The sequence below is a fragment of the Fopius arisanus genome, unplaced genomic scaffold (assembly GCF_000806365.1).
Source record: "Fopius arisanus strain USDA-PBARC FA_bdor unplaced genomic scaffold, ASM80636v1 scaffold00005, whole genome shotgun sequence".
In the NCBI taxonomy this organism is placed as follows: Eukaryota; Metazoa; Arthropoda; class Insecta; order Hymenoptera; family Braconidae; genus Fopius; species Fopius arisanus.
This window is the reverse complement of record NW_011887744.1, coordinates 309828-331822: the sequence shown is the minus strand read 5'-3', so window position 1 is coordinate 331822 and position 21995 is coordinate 309828. Positions and strand designations below refer to the sequence as shown.

Sequence of the window (21995 nt, the reverse complement as noted above, 5' to 3'; positions counted from 1 at the left end):
ACGTCTTATCTCTCTTGAAATTAAATTATCACGTGGAATTTATTCTCTCTTAATCTAAGGAATCTCACAAGTGATGTGCAGCAGACGTATTTTGACGGATGTTCGTGTTGTCTTCGTGGAAGAATGTCGAGAATATGAAAAAACCGGAATCGATTATTCTCTCTCGATCATCAGCAATTACAACAATTTCGATCATTTATCAACAATAATGTGCGTTTGACGCCATTTTCCTGCGTCAAAACACTCGATCACACTTATCTATCCCGTGATAATCAAACAGTCATCAACTAATTTTCTCAGGACGGTGATTAATTGAAAGTGCAATCACTTGGGGGGAGGGGGAGGGGGGGAATAATGACGAAATACGGGGAGTTTTAAAAATAATTCTCCCACGAAAAGTTGGACTTCCGAAGAATGGGAACCGAGGGAGAAGATAAAAAAGTGCGATTCACTGCAAAAAATCATATCGTCTACCAGCTGCAAGATGTAGGAGTAACAAAGAAAAATGACAAAGATTAAAAAAATCAAGAAGAGCACTGCGTGGGTGGTTAACGTTGGCGTTTTAAAGGCATTTCGGCAATAATTTCTGAATTGTCTTAGGATACTGACGCACCTATCTTATCTCGTGTAGACGAAAGAGATTATCAGAACTGCCCCATCAATTTTTTATAATTAATTGCCACGTACAGAGCAATAAAATAGCAAGTACATGCGAAAACCGCAGACACAATAAGTACAACATGATTATGCGAATATCCTTATAAGTTCACCGTAATGATTCATGCGGGAATATTTATTTTTAGATTTTATTTAAAAATCCTGTGTCTAGTCCTTTGGGGACCGCAGGATTTTTTTTATGTGAACGATAAATATAAATTACATGAAAATTCTCAGAGGGTATTTACAGTTCCATCTTTTCACCACCTCAGATCGCCAATTTTCTCTATTTATCACCACAATTACTCTGTTATTACCCGGTTATTAATTATAACGACGATATAAACACCGATAAAAATCATTAAACACTCGTCTTCTCCGGCATTGAACTCGTTCTCACATGCCAACTAAAAACAATGCATAATTCCCCGCGGGATAGAAATAAATGGTAAAACTCACCGATTCGCCAGATAACTCCATTGAATGTATATTAAATTTTTAATTAATGTTTACTGAAATCTGTTGGATAGAAATGTTGAATAGAAATATTGCCGATAAGATATCGTCTATTTTACAGTTAATTTTTCGTTTCCGGAAAAAATCAGGAAAAATCGGCGGAAAATCAAAATGACGGGAAAAATCGGACACCTCTTAGATAATGATAATTACTATTTTTTAACGTCGAAGATTTAGAAAAAAACATGAGAAATTACGAGATATCGAAAATAACTCATCGACCCTCAGAATATCTCCCAAAATATCGAGAGGTCAAAGTGCGGGACTTTTTGGCTCTCATTATCCGGTAACTTCCCCTCCCACGTCAATCCGGAAGGGAACCAATGATAAACACTGGAAACAATTATTTAAAAAAAGGGTGCGGGTCGGAGGGGGAGGGAGTGGCGGTTGAATTTGAAGATTGGCGCTTTCGTTATGCAAGGTTGACTCGGAAAAGTGTTAATACCACCGACCGAAGGTCTCAATTCCTTTGGATAATAACGCGAGTCGTCACGAGTGCAGTCACGCGAATGTAACAACAGTACGCGAATCAATTTTCCCAGTGGTTACTGACAATGAGACCGACAATTCGCCAACAATCATCATTGAAAAATAATCATCGATTGGATTATCCATTGCCCAGTAAAAAAAATCGGGGATTCCCGATTTTTATTCTCAACACCAATTTATTTTTTCAAATGCTCGCGGATCGAGTTTCTCAAAATCGTTGCCATCTTTTAATTTAACTCCTGTATTTTAATTAAATATTCTAATTAATAAATATAATAAAATAAATATTCCAATTAATAAATATAATAAAATAAATATAATAAAATAAATTCTCATATTTATCGGCGCGTTTCAGTGGAATTGGTGATTAATGCAAAAAAGCCGAAAAAATTTTTTTTCAATCGCCAGAAAATCATTTTTCTGATTGCATGGTATCATAAATTATTGATGACCATATGCTCAAAGTATTCCTCGCTGAAGTAGTTACGTACTTGACTTTTCATTTGAGTGTTAGTGCCTCATATTATACATTTTTTGCTTTATTTTTTTTTTAAACTCGCACCGGGTGGGGATGAAAGGAAACTGAGAGTGTCTCTCTGCGGTTCTACCGTTTGGATACTGCCAAGAAATGCCTCTGGGACTGTATCTTTGAGTAAGATCTCATCAGTCGCATGCAGGTACTTGAAGGTTAAACAACTGGTGAACAACTAGAGTGAACTCGATTACACCACGAATGTGCTATAAGTGTTGGTGTATTCAAGGTATTGATCAATCATTAATATCGGTACAGGAAATATCCACCATCCAATTATCAATATCCGCGATCTGATCCACAGTAATTAACGCCCAATCGGATTAACCAGAATTATCTCGAAATTAACTCGATGCCGAGGGTAAAAGGAATCGGTACCGAGGTGTTCACGCGGGTCTTCAGACGCGTGTGCATTTCAATTTAAATATAGTACCAAAATAAAGTACCAGTCCAAATTACCGCACGCATCTATTTGCACGTTAAAAAATTCCAGATTCTATAATTACAACCGCCACTTAATACCTCTTGTAACAACGAAATTCATCGTTGTTACGAAATACCGGGAGGTCGGCTACTATTTTTCAGTTCACGCACTGAATGTGTCAATTTTATCACTTGGATCACGCTAGTTCGGAATGAAAAAAAAAAAGGAAAAAAAAAACATCGACAAGAGAAAAAAAACATTCCACTCACTGTCCTCCGCTGATTGTCTCGTCCCTGTAATTTTCCTCTATTTATCTTGTAAATCATGTCTCTCTGTGGGCAATTTTTTCCAAATCCGTGTCATTTCCTCTTTTATCTCGTCTGATTGTTACACACCGTTTCGAAAATTAAATTGACGCTATTTAAAGACGGGCGCACGTGGTCCAAGGCGCCCTGTGACGATTTCAAATTGATTTTTTTTCTGTTGTGCTACAGCTGTTCGAATGGTAATTATTATGGCGAAAGTAATTAGTTAATTGTTCTTCAGTTGTAACGAGATCGATTGAAATTATTTGTTTATCTTATCGCGATCGATCATTTGACTTGATTGGATTGCAGGGAACGATATAAATCCTATCTCAGGCTCGATGTAATTGTAGTGATATACAGAACAACTATCGGATATTTTTATTAGTGTCAGCCAAAGTCAGAGTTGTATCCGGTTGTTAAAATAGTCCTCTGATCAGCGGCTGAGGGCATCAGCCAATTAAGCGCACATCGATTACATAAATAGTGGTGGATAATAAATATTTATTTAGCGGTCTTTTACTTTGTTTCAAACTCGAACCGGGAGCGTTATTAAATATTTATTTTAATTCGTGTGGAGAATAATCCGGGAAATTATTCATGCTAATAGGGCCACGTGTGGGCGAACTGTTATCATATAATAAAGGTGATCACGTGGTGAATTAGCGACGTTTGTTATCCTTGGGATATAGTGCAATTATTCGGCAAACGAGTCACTTGAATTTTTATTATTTCAAATTTATTTATTCTGATTCCTCAGATGGAGTTGCAAGCGAATCCCACGACAGTTACCGGTGAGAAACACTCGAAACTCAGAGAGACTGCATTCGAGGGATCGAAAATTAGTGTGTAAGTTTTATTTTATTATTTTTATAATGTCCTTTCAATATTTTGTTCAATGTTAGAGGAAATTTCCAATGTCAGGATGTGTTGGGTATTTATTTTCATGGGAGTGACACTGGAGGGCACTCAGAGGAAGCCATTTAAATTCCAAATATTTCTGTAACAGGGAATGAGGTCCGCAAGTTAATTCAATTGTCAATGAGCTAGTCAATTTTAATTACGGGCATACACAATTGTTTTTCGCTCAAAGGGAAGAGAATAGAAAATAGTGAATATATTATTGGAGAATGGAAAGCTTTTTGTCTCGTGGTGATTCGTTGGCTCGAACTAGTCTCTGGGGATTTTTTAAACTGGAATTCTCTGGAATTCTCTGGAATTCTGTGGAATTTTATGGAATTCATTGAATTTTTCATTTATCCAGCAATGGTGATAACTATGGAGTATTTCGGTCGAATGATCCGATTCTCGCAATCACAAATCGGAGAACGAGCACAAGATCGCAACCAGATCATATTACTGCGGATCACCCTACGTCGTAAGTAATAAAATAGTGAGACAATGTGAGGAAATTAAACAGAATAATGCGATTTCGAGTGTGATAACACGACTAGAGTGTGATAAGCTGATAAATGTTAAACCGTTCTGCTGTCCTGTAAAGATGATTTAATTACCAGATAATCAACAGATTTCGGATCCTGTCAAGAATATACAAGTAGCCATCAGCTAATTAATTTTCCTTATCAATTTCCCATGACCTTCAATTGCATAACAAAGAAGTTGTCCGGTTTTTTTCCGCTGAAAAATGTTCAATTGGCAATGAATAGAAAAAAAATTCCAATTGCAATTGAAATTTCGTCTTGTTCCTCTCGACTAATATCAGCGAATGCTTGAAATTAATTTGAATAAATAAATAAATATACTGCACTAATCCCTGAGGTTAAATCCACCGAAATAATATGAAAAATAATAAAACTAATTGATGAGTTAATCTTAGGTATTGCGAAACGATGATGCACTTGTTCAAAGGAAATGTTGGTTCAGGAATTTTTGCACTTGGTGATGCGTTTAAAAATGCCGGATTGACACTTGCACCACCTCTCACTATATTCCTGGGGATCATCTGTGTACATGCCCAACATATACTAGTACGTATCGACTGATAAAAATAGATAACAGTGAGAATACATTGACGCGTGTTAAAATGAATCAACACTTATTGATCTAATCGAGACGTTCACGTGTATTGTATGTATTGATCGGATTTAATGAGTGTCAATTGAGCAGTGGCAGACTAAAACTTTGAATTGATTATTCAACTAGTGTGAGGGATAATGGAGGATACAAAGCTCGGGTGTATACGTGGGAATTTATCGATTCAAATTGACTTTCATTACTGCTATTCATTGATCAAGGCGCAACCGGTTGATTGCCATTAAAGAATTTTTCCTTTTTTTTTTCATATTTGTTGGCAGGACGTGCCACGTCAATTAGCCACATGCATTGTCAAAAGATTTGCTGACATCATTTTATTCATCAATTTATGGGAATTCCGTTGTCTTTATCGATTTATCGTTATTTAATTAATAATCCGCACGTGAGTTCCTCCGATGTTCCAAGTTGTAAAATGGAAAATATTTACGCACAAAGTTTTAGTCTCCCGCTCGCGAATAAATCGTGAATGATACACGTACAGAATAATTTCGTAGAGAAATTTATTCAATTGCATCGATGAATTTTTGATGATTTTACTGAATATAATTTCGTTGCTCGTCGCGAAAAATCAGTTAATCACTGTTGGTCTAATTGTGAATAAAACAGTGGAATTAGCTGGATGATTATTAATTGCAGCTTAATTGCAATGACGAGGTGATCAGGCGTCTCGGTGATTCGGCAAAACAGGAAGCACTTGGATATGCAGCAACAGTGGAGATGTGTTTCGAAATTGGTCCACTCCGGTTACGAAAGTTTTCAGTATTAATGAGGTGAGCCAGAGCCCAGATTAAATACACAATAATCCATCGAAATATCTTGCACAAGACGATTAACATTTCTTCTGTTAATTTTTTTTCTCCCTTATCACTGAATTCCGGCATTTAATTTTACTTCAGAAAGATGGTAAATCTATTTGTGTGTGTAACGCAGCTTGGATTTTGCTGCGTTTATTTTGTCTTCATATCGACTAATATGCAACAGGTAAAGTTGAAAATATCCTCGGGCACGTGCTATCAATCTGTTTTTCACGTGATGATAATGTGAAATTGTCTCCTAGGTATTGGATCAGTACGGATTTCATGTGAGCGTCGGATGGCACATGGCAATTGCACTGGTGCCCATTCTTATGAGCACTTGGATCAGAAGTTTAAAATTTCTAACACCTCTTTCATCAATCGCTAATTTGTTAGTCGTCTTTGGATATGTTGCGACTATTTACATTATTTGCCACGATCTGCCGCCCGTTAGTGAGAGAAATTATGTCGCTAATTGGAATCAACTACCTCTTTTCTTCGGTACTGTGATTTATTCTTTCGAAGGTATTACTTTGGTAAGGAAATTTCAATTCTTATGAATTTTTTCAGCTACATTTCAATTTTATACGCCAAATCATCGGAGTATTTGAAATTTCTACCGAAGTGGAAGTCAACACTAGGATGGTGCATTTTTTTTCATGTCTGTTAGCCAATATCTCGGAATCGAAGAGACATAGCGTTTTTTTTTCATAAACATTTTTTATAGGAAAAGATAAGGGCTACAAAAAAGGTTTTTATGAAAATATCGATATTTTCTTTTATTTTCGAGAAATCGGCTAAAAACTGGACTCGAAAAAAAGGTACTTGAATTAATACACTCGAAAGACACACACGGTCTTCACCAATTGCTCCCAGCAATTAAATGACAAAGGGATAGTACACCCTGGACCCCTTTTGACAGATCCTCAATAGGTCCTATTCATTCGAGTCTATTTACACTTTAAACGAGGCCGGCAGTGAAATTTGAAAGTCTTTATTGAATTTACCGAGCGACTTAATCATGATTTTCAAGGAAACAAAATGTAAATTTTCATCAAACGAATAAGTTAATGAATAATTATTATAACTAATCACGACAGCGGTTGGAAATCTTTGAAGATATATTGATCACGCTTTGAAAAAAATTTGAACTTTCAGGTGCTGCCATTAAAAAATGAAATGAGAAGACCAACACAATTCAACAGTCCCATCGGTGTATTAAACGTTGGAATGGTAATTGTTGGCATGATGTTCGTAGTTATGGGCTTTTTGGCTTACCTTCAGTTTGGAGAGGAAGTAAGCGGCTCGGTTACCCTTAATCTCAATTCCAAAGAGATGTGAGTTGATTATTAATGAATTACTCGACCTTGACACCATTTTTACCCCATACGTCTTGAATATAAAATTTATATTATTCATGTTTATTCACATTGCAGATTGCCGCAGTGTATCAAGATCGCGATATCCCTCTGTATCATGCTTTCGTATGCTCTTCAATTCTACGTACCAATTGCCATAGTTTGGCCTAGATTAATCGAAAAATATGGGGAGTTTCGTTGTCCCGTTTTAGCTGAAACGTGCTTCCGGTCTCTCTTGTGTCTCCTCACGTGTAAGTAATTTGAGATTATTTCCTTGAAACAATGCATTCATGATTACTATCCACGATGGGATAATTGAGGCAAAAGGATAAGTCAATTACTTTTGATTCCTGGTTAATTGGATGAATACTTGAATTAAATCGCGTCATCTCAAACTAGAATTATGATTTGTGATGAGTGTTTTCAATATTTCAACCGCTCATTTAGTCGTTATGCCAATTTTTATTCACGTGATGGTCTAGTTCTGGGCAGACTGGTATAAATATTCAACAGTATATTTCTACCAACAGTTCCACATGAATAGTCAATATTCATTCAGTGGACGGTGAAAATAAAAATTTAGACACAAGTTGAATATTTTATGTTACAGTTGTTTTAGCTGAGGCAATCCCGAACTTGGGAAATTTCATATCACTGGTCGGTGCTGTTAGCAGTACAGCACTGGCCCTTCTGTTCCCTCCGATAATCGAATTAGTTGTTTGTGCGGGGAATAATACCCTCGGATCAGTGAAAATTATGAAGAATATTGGGATTCTTTTGATCGGAGTTCTAGGATTTTTAACTGGCACCTACGAGAGTCTCACAAAAATCATCAACTCATTCAACGAACCGACCAATACCACGAGCCCAATGACTACACCCGTCCTATCGATGTCCAATTATTCATCGCACGATATCGGAAATAATCTCACAAATTTCAATATCACGAACCTTAGTAATTATTAATAAAATACACTAGACATCTAGTCCAACAAAGACAGCAGAATATTTTACCTAAAAATTGTATTTCATAGGTGTTAAGTAATGTGATAAAGTCTTCAGTCGTGTTTTTCAATTCGTATAATTAGATATGTACAGTTTCGAACGTAAATATGTACCGTAATTTATTTATTCTTACATTAATGAATTTTCTAGAAACAACATATGTTATTATGAATGGTTAATAAATGAATGACAAAACCGACAGAATATTATTTAACCCTTCCCAATCTTTAAGTTTCACATTGCAAACTAGAACGATAAAAAAAATAAGGAGTTCGCCGTGAAATTCTCCCGCATAAAAATATTCTCTCATTTTCTCTCGTAAGAGAACATTACCTTGAGAGCATTATTAATCATAAATATATTATAATGATACTTCCTAGAGCTGATCTCGATTCTTCCTGATGAAACTCGAGAACTTGATGACGGCCCCGATGGTGGGTTCGATGATCATCTCATTATCGTACTCACTCTCCCCATGACCTTGAATCGGTTGTGTGAGTATCGTAGAGGTAGATTGAGAGAAAAGATTAACAGGGCCCTTCTGCAGGACTTTAATCCCCAAACACCCCAGCTTCACCAGAATCTCAACGAGCTCCCTGGTGTGATAAGGTTGAAGAGCAGGGATAAATCGTTCTTGAACCCTAGGTAGCATGATTCCAGGATGCATGAGGCAGTGTCCGAGGACGGCTCCCAGCATCTGCTCAAGGCCCTTCCTATTTACCAAGCCATCAATTTGAATCCAAGGTCTCACAACAACATTGATATCCTCAGCCGAATTCATGTCGAGTTTCTTGGCTGCATTGTAGATGTCCTTTGTCTGGAGGAGGCAGGTCCTCTTCTTGGGGAGGTTCTTCTGGTGCTCGCTGGTAGAGAGAATTGGACTCACCTGTGTGCTAGGATTTTTCTTGCAACCCGGTGATTCAGATGGCTCAGAGGCTGTCACAGCCTCGCTGTCAGGATTCAGAACGTAAACCGTTCCAGGTGGCACTGGTGGTAGTGACTCCTTCTGCAGTCTCATTATCCTGATCGACTGAATCAGCCAAGGATCCACGAATTTGTGATGAATGTAGTGCATTCGTGTTACTCCACTTCGCAGGAGGAGTCGGTAATCAGTCAGGAACGACAGGATCTCGTATAAATGAACTTGAAGTTTCCTGTGGAAATTCTCTACAAGTTCCTCCAGCGTCGCACCCTGCTCTTGTTTACTCTCGACATATTCGTACACCACGTCAACATCTGCCTTCTCAATTCCCTTTATCATCAACAATTCTGTTATTCGATCGTACTCTGGAAATTCTTTGGGAAAAACTGCAAATTTCCTGAGATCTGCGAGAACCTTCTTGTAGACGCTGTCCTCCACCACCAGTAATCCTCCAGATTTTATCAAACTCTCGCAAGACTCTGATTGCTCCTCAGTTTTCACTCGGAGATGAGGGAATGAGTAGTATATTCCGAACGAGTTTACCACGAAGTACTCATGCGCGTGGTGACTATCAGGAACGTCTTCATTGAGTTCCTCTCTCATCGTTAACAGAGCTAATCCGGTGTGAGGAGAGCCAGTGTTACCTGAGCTCTTGTCTCTCTGATTCTGAGCGAATTTCGAGTCTTTTCTGTAATCCATTTTCGCTATGACGTCGTTGAGGTACTTCGGGGTTTTACTAGTGGGAGATTTTGGTGGAAAGTTCGAGTTGTCCTCGAAGGTGTCCCTCTCCTGTCTCCTCTTCGCCCTTTTTTCGGGAGGATCGACGCACATTTTTGTGGTTTCCCCGGTGACGATCTCCTTGAGCTGGTCGATAACACTGAATGCTGATACATCCTCGACCGCTTCTTTCCGAGTCTTTAGGAACGCTTGGTGTACGTGATCGTCCACTGGGGTCGATTTAGCAATTTCAATATCTCCTTTGGTGATTGGAATTATTGTTCCATCCTGGAGCTTTATGTAGTCGTTATCAACATCATCATCGAGATCGCTTTTGCCTTCTTCTATATTTGAATCGTAATCTGTACTAGAGTCTTCTCTTGAGGGTTTTCTCAATTCTTTATGAGTCCAGTGGGTCTTCATCGGGCCAACTTTCCTCGTGGATTTTGCTGGTGCAGTCTCCACATCGATTTTAATTCTCTCCCAGTCTGGAGAGTCCTCTGCTTTCTGCATCGAGGTAGCAGAATGAATTCTGGGGATGGAAGGCTCGACGCTCTGAAGATCGGATTGCTCCAGACTAGTCAGGATGTCCTGGTATCTCTTCACGATCCTGATGTATGTCTCGTCGTACTCCTGGAGCTTGGGATCAAGCATAATCACATGATCAGGGATCTCAACATTGAAATCAATTTTCCCCTCGATAAAATACTCTGGAATTCCCATGACCATTCCACCAGTTGGAGGCACACACTCGACGCCTCCAGCTTCTCCAAGGGTGTTCTCCCTGTATCCTTTGACCACAGTCTTCAGAAATTCGAATACGTCGTCGTAAACCTCAGGAGAAATTTTAGTCTGGAATTTGTAAATGTAACCAGTACTCAGCTGGTACTGGGAGGAACTCATTGGCATGCAATTGCCGAATTTTTTAATGGCATTCAGATAATGCTTCTTGACGCACACCATGTGATCAGCCCTGATCTTCCCCATGGCGTTCTTGAGGAGAATTTCTGAGTACTGCTGATAAATCCTGAAAAGCTGATACGCCCACGATCTACGATCTTTTCCACAGCACATTGAGCTGTAGATGACAGAATTGATGGTTGCTGTGTGAATATCATTGACACTCTTGACGTTCTGAGTGAATCCCAGATGGGCGTGTGGCCTCTGGGGATGAGTAACATGATAAAACAAATTGAACTCTTGAATTGTCTTGGGCATGTGTTCGACTTCCTTCGTCCCAGACTCTGAGATGTCGTAATATTTTTTGGCAACGTATGACACGAGAGTCTTGAAGACCTCCACGATTTTACTCTCGGAATCGTTAGGATGTTCCTGCCTGATTTTATCTACGATGTTGTCGTACCTCTTGTGGACATAATAATTCTGCTTAATCTCCTCGACCCCGAGGCCCACTGACTGCATCGTCTGGGGCTTCTTCAGCATATACAGCAGTCTCCTCTGGCAAGCCCTCGACGTTTTGTTGTGAGAACTCGATGAGTAAGACCTCAAGACATCCCTAACTGCAGTGCAATTGATCAATTGTCTCCTGGGATTTGGACAGAGATAAGTCATCACCACCTTGCAGACGAGGAGAATGTTGTCCTCTCGAGGGTCCCAGTCCACCCTGAGCTTCTGCATCTTCTGGAGGGCAGAGTAATCAATGTCGTCGTACTTGACTTTCGTGCTACTTTTTTTAACTTGCTTCTTGGGCAGGACTCTCCTCACTATGGCATTCTGTTTACTCATCTTGCTCGTCAGGATCTTGTGCCTCAGGTGTTTGTCAGAGGTGATGAATAGTGAGGCCTTCTGATTTTTCGGCACCTTCAGTTCATTGACATCCAAATTAGTAGGACCACTCTTCTTGAGACCCCTGAAGTCAGTGAACTTGAGGGGTTTTGCCTCGATCTTAGAGAGGTGCATGTTCCTTTTAGTCGTCTGAACAGGTGTCTTCTCAGGTATATTATCCTTAGGGAGACTGTCCTTGCGCTGGAAATTGTCCCAGTTCCAGTTTCGTTTCAAATGAGCGAAAAATGCAGAGTCTATGCCAGCTGCTCCCCTCTTGTCCCCAGGGAGAATTCCAATGTCAAGAAGTTTAGCTTCCTCTGGTGATCGAGGCTTCAATGTCTCCATCATCTCAGGCTTTTTCGTTAATTCCTCCAGTACGATATCCGTCCCCAGAACCACCAGTCTCCCTCCCAAGTGTGTGTTAATGCAAAAACTCCACATGTCATACCAGTACTTTTCCACAGTCTCAGCCTTGTCGAAGTAGTAAGAGTACCTTGGATAGCTGTCCTCGGAAATCTTGTGGTAACTCGGAGCTGAAGTTGTCGTGTCGTACAATTCACTCCTTCTGTTGAGATAAAGGAACACCTGATCCTTGTGCTTCAGCTTCTGGGGGCCGAATTGAACGAGTCCAATGAAGCACAGTCTTGATATTGTCTCGTGAAAGCTATATATGTACTTTCTGTTTTGGAGGAGAGCATTTCTGAGGAGCGTGGGAAGTTCTTTAATGAGAGTGTGCTTCCTGATGGGATCGTCCAGGTAGTAATTAAGATCTGCCATCTCGTAGGGGATCTTGCAGAATTTTAGGAATATTGAGAGGGGCATCCTGTGGAGAATGTCACACATGAGGGCCCAGCCACGGGGCCAGCCTTCGTGGGGTGCCAATGGAGGAATGAACATCTTCCAACTGACCTCATTATCGTAGATCCTGCCCATCTCCTTCTCCATTTTACTGTCGATCTGATAGCCACTGGCACGGAGTCGGTTGATCTCCTCCTCCTGAGAGAGCACCGATGGCTCAGGGTAATCATAAATAACATGATAAAGTAGCAGGTGGATCACCTGCATCCTGACGAATTTGGGACTGTACCCGTACCTCTTACCAGCCTTTGGATCGTATTTTATGTCTGCAGGAACTTCCAGCGGATCCATGTCCTGCTTGGATTTCTTTTTCAATGGTTTTTGGGTGATTTTCTCGTTATCTGCTTGTGAGTGATTGGCCTTTGACCTTGGACACCTCATCACGCAGAATTTAATTTTCGCTTGCTCCACAGCGGATTGAATTACCGTATGATTGACGTCGATACTGGGATCGCAGATGAATGTGATCATTTTTTTTCTCCCCTTGGAGGTCAGGGTGAGATTGATGTGCTTGACGAGATTGTCACCAGCTAGCTTCTGCAGGAGTCTGATCAGTGATTTTTTGTCGATCTTTACGTCGTATCCCTCACGCTCCTCCTCCTCGTTGATCATTCTCATAAGTCTCGTCGTATCGTCGATTACCTTGTGCTCTTTAACTGATTCTATAATCATGTTTGCGCGTTTCAGAATTCGGTAGGTGATGTTGCCAGTGGTTCGAGGGTTGTCTGAATGGAGTTCTTTCAAGAGGCTCCTCAGTCTGGCCCGAGGATTCACAGGAATTTTTATTTCCTGGAGGGAGATCTCACATGTGTCGGATTCCGAGAATTTTGTTGAGTCTATTTTACGACGTTTCGCTGGTGGTAACGAAATCTTTTTCATTTGATCTGATAATTTTCTCGTTCTTGAGTGGAGGTGCTTGCTATGCTCCCCGGAGAGGTCCTGACAGGTCAGCTGGTATTTATGAAGCTTGTAGAGTTTATATTTATTGAGGATACGATTTGCAGACGTAAACAACACTCTCAGGTTTTCCTTTGAGGTTTTAGGGGAGGGAAGTTGCTCATCTATCTCCATCCTCTCCATCGTCTCCATCCTCTCGTCGACAGGTTCTGGATTGGGAGCCTCTGGAGGAGGATCAATGGAGACCGGGGGAGATGGGACAGATGGAGGATGGTTTTGAAGAGTTTGAGGCTTCGTTAGTGCCTTCATCTTGATCATTTCAGTCTTGAATTGTTTGCTGATTGCACTGTTCTTCTCAAATCTTTTGGACACATATTTGGTCATCCTCTGACGTCCCACGTCATTCATGTAGGTCCCAACGATATTCATCTTCGCGAGATTCCTCAGGATGGTTCTAGCCTGGAGTTTTGTCAGACCCATGCACTTCCCCAGCTCAGTCTGGCTCAGTCCATCGCAGTTGGCACTTTCCACGTGCAGATTTGCCTGCGTGAGAAGAGGCTCATTGATCTTCTGCTTCGATATATCCAGATCATACACCTGGGGGCTCTCTTCTTCCTCCAGGTCGTCTTTATTCCACAGCTCGTTGACATCGATGTTCGGATCGAGCAGCTGGATAGCCTTGATCTTTTTCTCCAAGGGCATAGCCTTCCTTTGCCACTCAGAAATGTCAGCGTGAGGGTACAATGTCCTGTAGGGCACCAGGAGATCGGTTCTCACGATTTTCTGAAAAATTGCTAGCTTGAATAAATTTTTTATTGTCCTGTCCAACTGCAGCTTCTTCTTTATCTCACTGTAATCAGCGATGTAGTTATCTCGTGTTCTCAGGATCTCAACAATCGATTCAGCCAGATAAATCATCTTAGGCTTTCGCTCAACGAAGAACCTGGGAAGATGCACGAGAGTTCCACTGCTGCCGTGACCAGCAGACGCACTCTTCTGGTAATGCGTTTGCTTTGTTATCATTTTGTGTTTCGATAGAAATTTTCGGTGATAAAACAGGGATTTGGACTCCTCCCCGAGAATACTCAGGCTACGTTTGCCCTGGGTAACTTCACCGTGATATCTGGATCTTCCCACTCGCTCCAGGAAGCAGTACTGCACGATGGTGAGCTCCAGGGTAGGAGAGGCGGTATCACCCATGAGGGCGTTCTGTCTCGTGGGTTGAGCCCCAACGATCACTAAATTCTGGCCGAATTTCTCCTCAGCGCTGGCCAGGCTAATGGTCCTGATCGAGTCGATGAGCTTTCTCGTGTGATAGCTTTTGCAGGAACCTCTGACACCGGTTTTGATATCGTCGATCGGGTAGTGCTCGTAAATGTCATCTGGGAGATCCTCTGGCTCGAGGATTGTCCCCAGGTCGGGATCCACGAATTCGTAACGATCGTAGATAACCAGAGGGCCTCTGGGGCTCTCGAGTTCGTAGAAGAGGAGGTCCTTGGTGGAGATACAGATCGACCAGACTTGCTCCCTCAGGGGTGTGGGCAGAGGGTGAGGAATCTGTAGTCTCAAGGCCAGTCGCTGCCAGAGGGCCTCCAGGGTGATTCCATCGAGACCCTCCAGGGCCACCTCGTCGATCACCGTGTCCACGAGGTTCGTCGATGGAGAATAAATCATTGTCATCATCGGCGAAGGCATTTTTATTGGCTTTCAAATAATACCTAGAAGAAAAAATTCAAAAACAATTGTGATTAAACATATTACATCCGATCCAGTACTTACAGACCGAGTGAACCAAAAAAAAATCATGAACGATCAATAGTACCTTTTAAAAAAAATTCAGATTGCAATCACATGTCGAAAAATCGAGAAAATAAAATGAATCATCGACTCAAATTTACAAATATCTCGTAAAACATCGTCCACAAGATTCCTTCCGATTTCTAGGTTAAATTTTTAGACAACCTGACGTTTCAAATGGCTTGAGAGCCGGTATCCCAGGTCGCAATGCATCTACAATATTTACTATTTATATTATTAACTATTGACACTGGGTGCTATTGAGATTTCGCTGATTAAAAGCTGTCGGCGCCCGTCGATTTTATACGTCTGATATTGTCGATGCATTGCGGCTTCGAATACAGGTTCTCACACCTTTAAAATCGCTGTGACATCAGCTGTGCGCATGCCCCCGGGAATCCCCATTCGGATTGGTCCACTGTCCCATGTGGAAGTAAGGCATAAAAAAACGTCAAAAAAATGATCCAGTTGTTTATATACCATGCACGAGAGTAGTGTCACAAATCCATCAGTACATAATAAATCGTCCCACACCTTTTGAGCACCGGTTGAATCCCAGTGAATCCCTGAAAATCCCTGAAAATGGTGCGTGTAATACCAGTGCACAATTTTCTGTCGCAGAATGTGGGTCAGATCGATGAGCCAACTGCATCCTGTACAGCTAATGTCCAGGGTCAGGATATGCTTCTGCTTGCCCTATCATCCCACTGCGTCAAGGTCTACGGATTAGCTTCATCCCAGTCAAAACTCCTCACTGTATTTCCCACTGTCGACTCTGTCAATCAATTACTCCACTCCGACAAAGGCAATTACGTTGCCACCTTGGAATCAAAGAACTCGCGAGACGGAACAACGACTAATAATTTTGTACGCATTTACGTTAATTGGGAGATGTCTGGTAATCAGAATCAAGCAATGAGGGCTAGGATAGCCGGACGAGTCACGCCTAGTCTCAATCGCACCCTGAACAGCCTCGAAATGATAGAACTACCCCTGAATTCCCAACCAACCCACATCGCCTGTTGTCAGACCACGGGAAATCTCCTGGTGGTGATGGAGCGCGAGGCTGTCATTCACGAGCTCAAAGTCGAGACTCAACAGTTGTCGAAGCAAAAATTCCTCGACTTCGAGGTGAGACCCTGGTCCCTCAAATTCACATTCTCCCCGAGTCACGTACAAATCGCCGAGGAATTTATTACCGTCATGAATTCCACGAGCTTCATGATATTCAAATTAACGAATCAATTCAACGATGACATGATGAACAACGTCGAGAGCATTAACAACACGAAGAACACGAAAAAACGAATGAATCAAAACGCTAAAATTGCGATGCAGGACTTGGACAGTTCTGACACTGATAAGAGGCTCAATAAAAAACGAAATTCCCAGACGAAATCAATAATTGACTACAAAAAATCGGTCATCAACGAGAGAAGTTTCATCGACTGGGACCAGCTAGTCTCCAAAGAAGGAGAAGAACTGGAACGACTGGAACTGTTGAAGATCATCGACCCGGCATCGAAGGATTTTAATATAATTCTGGATTCAGTATCCTCTGACACACCAGAGAATTCTCAGAGCTTGGACCCTCCAGTCGTGCCAGCTCCAGAGATCTGTGCAACGATCACAACGAGTTCCAATGAAGACAGTTGGTCGGAAAACTACATAATCGAGCACGTGCTAAGGCTGAAGGTCGTACCGACGTCTGCAGAGGCCACGAAGGACTTCGGCAATGACTACTTCACCTGTTGCGGCATGAAGCCCTCCTACTGGAGGTCCAAGACCCTCAATACAAGACAGAAGAAGTCCCTACTCCGTTCTCAGAAGTATAATGTATTCAACGGAGTCACCTGCATCGTCTGCACAGCCCAAGAGGGCTATCTCTACCACTTCTCTCCCTCCATCAAGGAGGAAATCACTCAGACTCTATCCTCTTGCACGATATACCCATTCACCTCACCAGTGAGTCACGTAGCCCTGGAGAACACTGCTCTGCATGCCCTCACCGAGGCTGGGCTCGAGTCCTACACTCTGCGACTTCCTCACATGAAGACAAGGACCAACATCGAGTGTGAAGATCACAACGAGCCTGATACCATCTCTTTAATCGGATTGAGGCCATTCCTGGGGGTTAAAAAGCTTCTTCAAGCAGCCAAATGCCTGGTGTTACTCGCTTCTGATCAAGATAACTGGACTTACTACTCCCTGATCCTTCCCAAACCTGAAGATGTCTACTATGATATCCTGAGTGCAGCCAACAACCACAAGGCCTCCAGCCCCTGCACCTACAAGCATCTCCTTGGTGAGGCCTACACCGTTCTCAAGCTCGCCAAGGACATGGTGTATTACTCCTCGGATGTTGAGTACTCCCGTAACGTCAACGACACCTCCAGGTCTTATCTGGATAACTTGTACAGGCAGTCGTGTGGACTTCTCGCAGACTATTTTGTCTCCTCGACGTTCCCTTACGACTGGAATTCCTGCATCAGCTATTATAAACTAGCAGGCCTGAGTGCTCCCGATGTATTGGGAAGAAAAGACGTGACTAAAGCTTCTGGGGTCATTGTCTATCTCTCTGACGTGTTGTTGACCCTGCAGTCTGGATCCGAGGCTGATGCTCTCTTTCAGGAGCACAATATCGTGGAGATTCTGGGGAGTGCGGAGAAGGAGGATCTTCTCAAGCTCATCGTGGCGAGTCCAGTGTTGAGGGAATATGCTACTGAGAAATTAATCCATGTCCTGAGTGGCTGGGAAGCTACGGATCCCAACCAATTTGCTCTGGTGCTACTTTACACTCAGGCAGAGAGACAGCAGCTCGCCGAGAAAGCCCTCGAGGGCATCTCTGATCGTTACATCACCGAGGCCACTCTCGCCAATTGGTCCTGGCTGTTTGACGTCACCAGTGTAAAGAAGGGAAACGTCATTCCCACGTTCTCGGATTACGCTGGGATTTTCATGAGACAGAGGACGAGAATCTTTGCAGACGTCATTGCAAAACTTGTGGCGGAGGAGGCCTTGACGTTGAATCAAATGATTCAAATTTTCCTGGCCTATCTGCCTTCCAGGGTTGGCAGAGATGGGAGACTCGCTGCCGGAGCTCTGCAGCTATCCCTGGAAACTTATTTCAAGGGAATTTATGTGGATGGGGAGAGGAAGAGAGAGGATGCTGGGGAGAATGATGTGGCGGTTCTCGAGGGGTTCAAGATTCTGGTGAGATCGTACCTGGGGGAGCTGGCGCAGGGCCAGAGTCAGAGGTCTGAGGAGAGAGAAGGAAAGGATGTACTCTTTGGTAACTTTAGGCCTGAGTTCTTGGATCATCCGATCCTCTATAAGAACGATGGTGTCAAGGGCGAGATCAGACAGGAAGTTATTAAGCTACAGGCATTGCTGGCCAGTGGATATCTCAGCAATGAGTGCTACGAGGAGGTCAAGCGGTTCCTGGAGACACAGAGCATTGAGGGGGGCTTGTCCTTCAAGCTCTTGTGCGTTAGGGATACTGAAAAGGGAATTCAGCTGTTGGCGGAAAGGTGTCCGCAAGTTCTGCTGATGTATGCCAAAGTGAGAACCATCATTTTGTACCATAATTGATAGTCAGTGGGAGACGCGAAATGTTTTAATTGATGTTTTAATTATTGCAGGATAAATATACCAAAGAGTCGGAGTGGAAATATTTCGTGCAATTCTTGATTCATAAAATCAATGAGTCTCCAGGGGATCCTCAAGCCTTTACTATTTATGACGAATTATTAAAAGGTGAGGGGATTGTTTAGCTTTATTCCTTAGTTTATTGAAAATATTGGGACATGATTTATCCGTTTGATTGGGGTGTGTCGTTACAGATACAGCTATTTATATAGCACAAACCATGTCGATGAGGGGTCTGCAGCGTGTACTACCCAACGACAACAGCATTCCCTCGTTACAACAGTATATGGATATCAGTAGTCAAGTTGTACACGCTGATTACATTAAAACAATGATAATGGGTACTGGTCAGCATTTACTAACTAATATCAATTTTTAGATTCTCACTGTGATGATTTACAAAACTAATGTGATTTTTTCTCAAAAGAACAAACGTTATTACCTTAGAGAAGTTTTAAAAGTTTATGTAAACGTATTGAAACATTAAATAATGAAGTGATAAAGAGAATCGTGGCAGTCAGTTAATTACGATAAAAAGATCGTCACAACTTCACCATAATTCTTTAATATAAAATATCTTTTATTAATCTTATCGCAAAAATGGACGGAAATAATTCCTCACGAGTCTTCCAGACTCGAGTTATCATTTGTACACGCAGGATACAAAGAAAAAAAATTATATAAAAAATCTTCAAAGTTCGGTCTCGTTTCGGAGTTCAGCGATGAACGCGATATGTACATTAGTTGTAAAATATTCAGGAAGTAAATTCTTAATCTCTTAAAATAAATCGTCGAGTTTGTCTGATGCAAGAGAAACTCGACGATAAAGGTTTTGCAATCTGCTCGTGCATTAATCACTACGTAGTTTCTATAAAGCATAACTTTGTTTGCTTAAATTCATCTCCTTTCAGCGATCGATCAACATTTGATTTTAAAAATTTCGTCAAAACATGAACAACAAATTTTTTTTTCTGAACACATGTTCCTCCTTTCTTTCAATAATTAGATGAGGATTCTTATTAATTATATGGGCATGGTCAGAACAGTACTGTGAGGTGTGGTAGGACGAGATCCGGCGATTGAATGAGTCGTTGATGCATTTAATGACTGCATCGTCCCCATCTGGATAATTAGATAGATAAAGTGATTAAAAATCTATTTGAAAAAATGTTCACCTAGGATTTTCAAAAACTTACTCTCAAATGTGCCAAATCCTCGAGTCGACTGAGATCCGACAGTTCCAAATACAATGTGTAAACAATCAGCCACCCATACACAGAGAACAATATAAAAATAATCCAGAGAAGGCACATCATGATATTGTAAGCAAATATCATATCATTGACAATGCAGAAGAGTAAAAAGGCGAGTACTCTGAATATAATAAAACCAGCGAAACAGTACAACCATGGAATCATTTTCTTCTCGTATTCTTTTCGCAATGCATTTATTAGGATTATTGAAGTGACTAGGACTGCAATTGCCCCGAGCATCGAGAACAGAGCTGCGACGAGAAGAGCATTTCGAACTGGAATAAATAATTATGAGTCATAACGAAAAATAACGTGTGCTGTGTTAAAAAAAAAAGATGTTACTCACTGTGTTTATTCCCTACGTAAACAAATTCATAAGATATTATATAAAATCCGTAGTGTGTGGATCCTGGTGTTGCTTGGGAGAGGCAGTAAATATCGAAGGCTGCACTGCAGATCGTGAAGAGTGCCAAGAACTGAAGGTAGACACGAGTTAAAAACCCTCATCAGCAATGATTTATTTGGGGTGGATTTATTGGGTCGAGGCAATTGATTACTCACCACTCCAAAAGCAGCGGTGAACATAGCACTCCTCGGAATATCTGAGAAAAAGGCCTTCGTGAGAATTGGCCTCTGGTACCACGGTATCACTACACTTTTCGTTGATCTGGATGATCTCAGGTTGGCACTGCTCCGGGTAGTTACGTGGGAGTATATGGACGGAGTGCCCATGCTGGGTGATTTTTTTCCGTAATTCATTGTTTACCTTTGGGAGAAATAATCGATGAAAACCTGAGTTCAGCAATCCAGGGTTAATCGAAAAAGGAAGATTCTCGATTTTCACATGAAATGTTTCGAATATTCGAAGGCACAATTTGTGAACACTAATTGGTTTGATTACCTTGTAGATGGTTCTACAATTAATAAATTACTCTAGGGAACTGTTAATGGGTTCAGAGGGAATAAACGGAATTTCGGAATCTCGGGTAATTACTAATTACTGTCATTTGGCACGCCCCGAAGTTGTGACATTACGTCTTTGATATGTAAATAATCATTACAAAAGGTGTAATTGTTGAGGAAATTATATTTCTCAATAATTAAACAAATAGTGGAGAAAATCGATTTATTGGGGAGTACTCACGGATTTCTCGAATTTCCAGGGGTAAAGAATACTTTTTCCCCGTCGTTAGGATGTATCATCAACGCGGACACACCTACAAATTGTAAACTATTGTAAACCACGAACAAGTGTGTGCACGTGTAGGGAACGAAATCGAATGCTCCAAAATGACAGCGCTGCAGTCGCCATCTTGTTGCAGGTGGTTTTACCCAAGGATTGAGTAAAAAATTATTGAATGCATTGAAGATATACCACTAATGAAATTATATTTTCATAATTAGCGCGTTGTCTTAATGGTAACGTGCTTGCCTATCACGCCGACGGCCCGGGTTCGATCCCGCCGTCATTCATTTTTTTTTTTTAAATAATTCCAATTTTATCTTTTTTAGATGACTAATCAATCGGAATATCATTAAAAAACTGAATATTTGAAAATCGAAAAGATATCCAGTGAAATTTACAAATTTAACATTTTTGAAAGCGAAACTTTTTGAAAATATATACTACTAATAAAAATTTATTTTTATAATGACAGGTTGTCTAAGCGGTAACGTGCTTGCCTACCACGCCGATGGCCAGGGTTCAATCCCGCCATCATTCATTTTTTTTTTTAAATAATTCCAATTTTTTCTTTGGGTAGGTATTCACTGCAATTGAAAAATTCGAAATTTCTGAAAAAGTATCAGGGTAACATGAACATCGAGGAGCTATTCACTGAATTTTTCACTGAGAGTGAAAAATTCGAAATTTTTCATTGAACGTGAAAAATTCGAAATTTTTGAAAAAGTATCAGGGGAACATGACAATCGAGGAGCTATTCACTGAAATTTTCACTGAAAGTGAAACATTCGAAATTTTTG

The 21995-nt window shown here is 41.1% G+C and overlaps 4 protein-coding genes across 5 annotated transcripts in view; 2 read left to right on the top strand and 2 right to left on the bottom strand.

The window, feature by feature from the left end:
* The window catches only part of LOC105273282 (proton-coupled amino acid transporter 1), a 9699-nt gene extending 1368 nt beyond the window's left edge, over positions 1-8331 (top strand). Inside the window, exons 1-10 of one of the 2 annotated variants that reach the window (XM_011315624.1) lie at positions 2233-2423; positions 3684-3772; positions 4188-4301; positions 4761-4911; positions 5615-5748; positions 5875-5959; positions 6036-6308; positions 6931-7109; positions 7209-7381; positions 7741-8331. In XM_011315624.1, the coding sequence (XP_011313926.1) occupies positions 3684-3772; positions 4188-4301; positions 4761-4911; positions 5615-5748; positions 5875-5959; positions 6036-6308; positions 6931-7109; positions 7209-7381; positions 7741-8096 (1554 nt within the window). In that variant the 5' untranslated portion in view covers positions 2233-2423 and the 3' untranslated portion in view covers positions 8097-8331. Of the gene's footprint in view, positions 1-2232; positions 2424-3683; positions 3773-4187; positions 4302-4760; positions 4912-5614; positions 5749-5874; positions 5960-6035; positions 6309-6930; positions 7110-7208; positions 7382-7740 lie in introns of those variants that run through there. The other variant, XM_011315623.1, reaches the window with a different exon arrangement.
* On the bottom strand, positions 8157-15450 carry LOC105273284 (general transcription factor 3C polypeptide 1). The gene is made up of 2 exons (XM_011315625.1): positions 15137-15450; positions 8157-15032 (listed from the first exon to the last, which is right to left on the bottom strand). Exon 2 carries the CDS (start codon positions 15007-15009, stop codon positions 8512-8514), a length of 6498 nt encoding a protein of 2165 aa, XP_011313927.1. The 5' UTR covers positions 15010-15032; positions 15137-15450; the 3' UTR covers positions 8157-8511.
* An 82-nt stretch (positions 15451-15532) lies between these two features.
* LOC105273281 (uncharacterized) lies at positions 15533-19218 on the top strand. The gene is made up of 3 exons (XM_011315622.1): positions 15533-18672; positions 18753-18867; positions 18954-19218. Exons 1-3 carry the CDS (start codon positions 15694-15696, stop codon positions 19136-19138), a joined length of 3279 nt encoding a protein of 1092 aa, XP_011313924.1. The 5' UTR covers positions 15533-15693; the 3' UTR covers positions 19139-19218.
* Positions 19219-19318: 100 nt separating this feature from the next.
* pasi2 (Protein) lies at positions 19319-21270 on the bottom strand. The gene is made up of 5 exons (XM_011315621.1): positions 21157-21270; positions 20574-20778; positions 20359-20488; positions 19956-20287; positions 19319-19881 (listed from the first exon to the last, which is right to left on the bottom strand). The coding sequence occupies exons 2-5, from the start codon at positions 20769-20771 to the stop codon at positions 19783-19785; spliced, it is 759 nt and encodes a 252-aa protein (XP_011313923.1). The 5' UTR covers positions 20772-20778; positions 21157-21270; the 3' UTR covers positions 19319-19782.
* Between the last annotated feature and the right edge of the window lie 725 nt (positions 21271-21995).

Coding starts and splice junctions, on each gene's coding strand:
- pasi2 (XM_011315621.1), bottom strand. CDS start 20,771: ATGAATTACGGAAAAAAATCACCCAGCATGGGCACTCCGTCCATATAC. Junction 20,489..20,573: donor TCACCGCTGCTTTTGGAGTG/GTGAGTAATCAA, acceptor GTCTACCTTCAG/TTCTTGGCACTCTTCACGAT. Junction 19,882..19,955: donor AGGATTTGGCACATTTGAGA/GTAAGTTTTTGA, acceptor CTAATTATCCAG/ATGGGGACGATGCAGTCATT.
- LOC105273284 (XM_011315625.1), bottom strand. CDS start 15,009: ATGCCTTCGCCGATGATGACAATGATTTATTCTCCATCGACGAACCTC.
- LOC105273281 (XM_011315622.1), top strand. CDS start 15,694: ATGGTGCGTGTAATACCAGTGCACAATTTTCTGTCGCAGAATGTGGGT. Junction 18,673..18,752: donor TTCTGCTGATGTATGCCAAA/GTGAGAACCATC, acceptor TAATTATTGCAG/GATAAATATACCAAAGAGTC. Junction 18,868..18,953: donor TTATGACGAATTATTAAAAG/GTGAGGGGATTG, acceptor GTGTCGTTACAG/ATACAGCTATTTATATAGCA.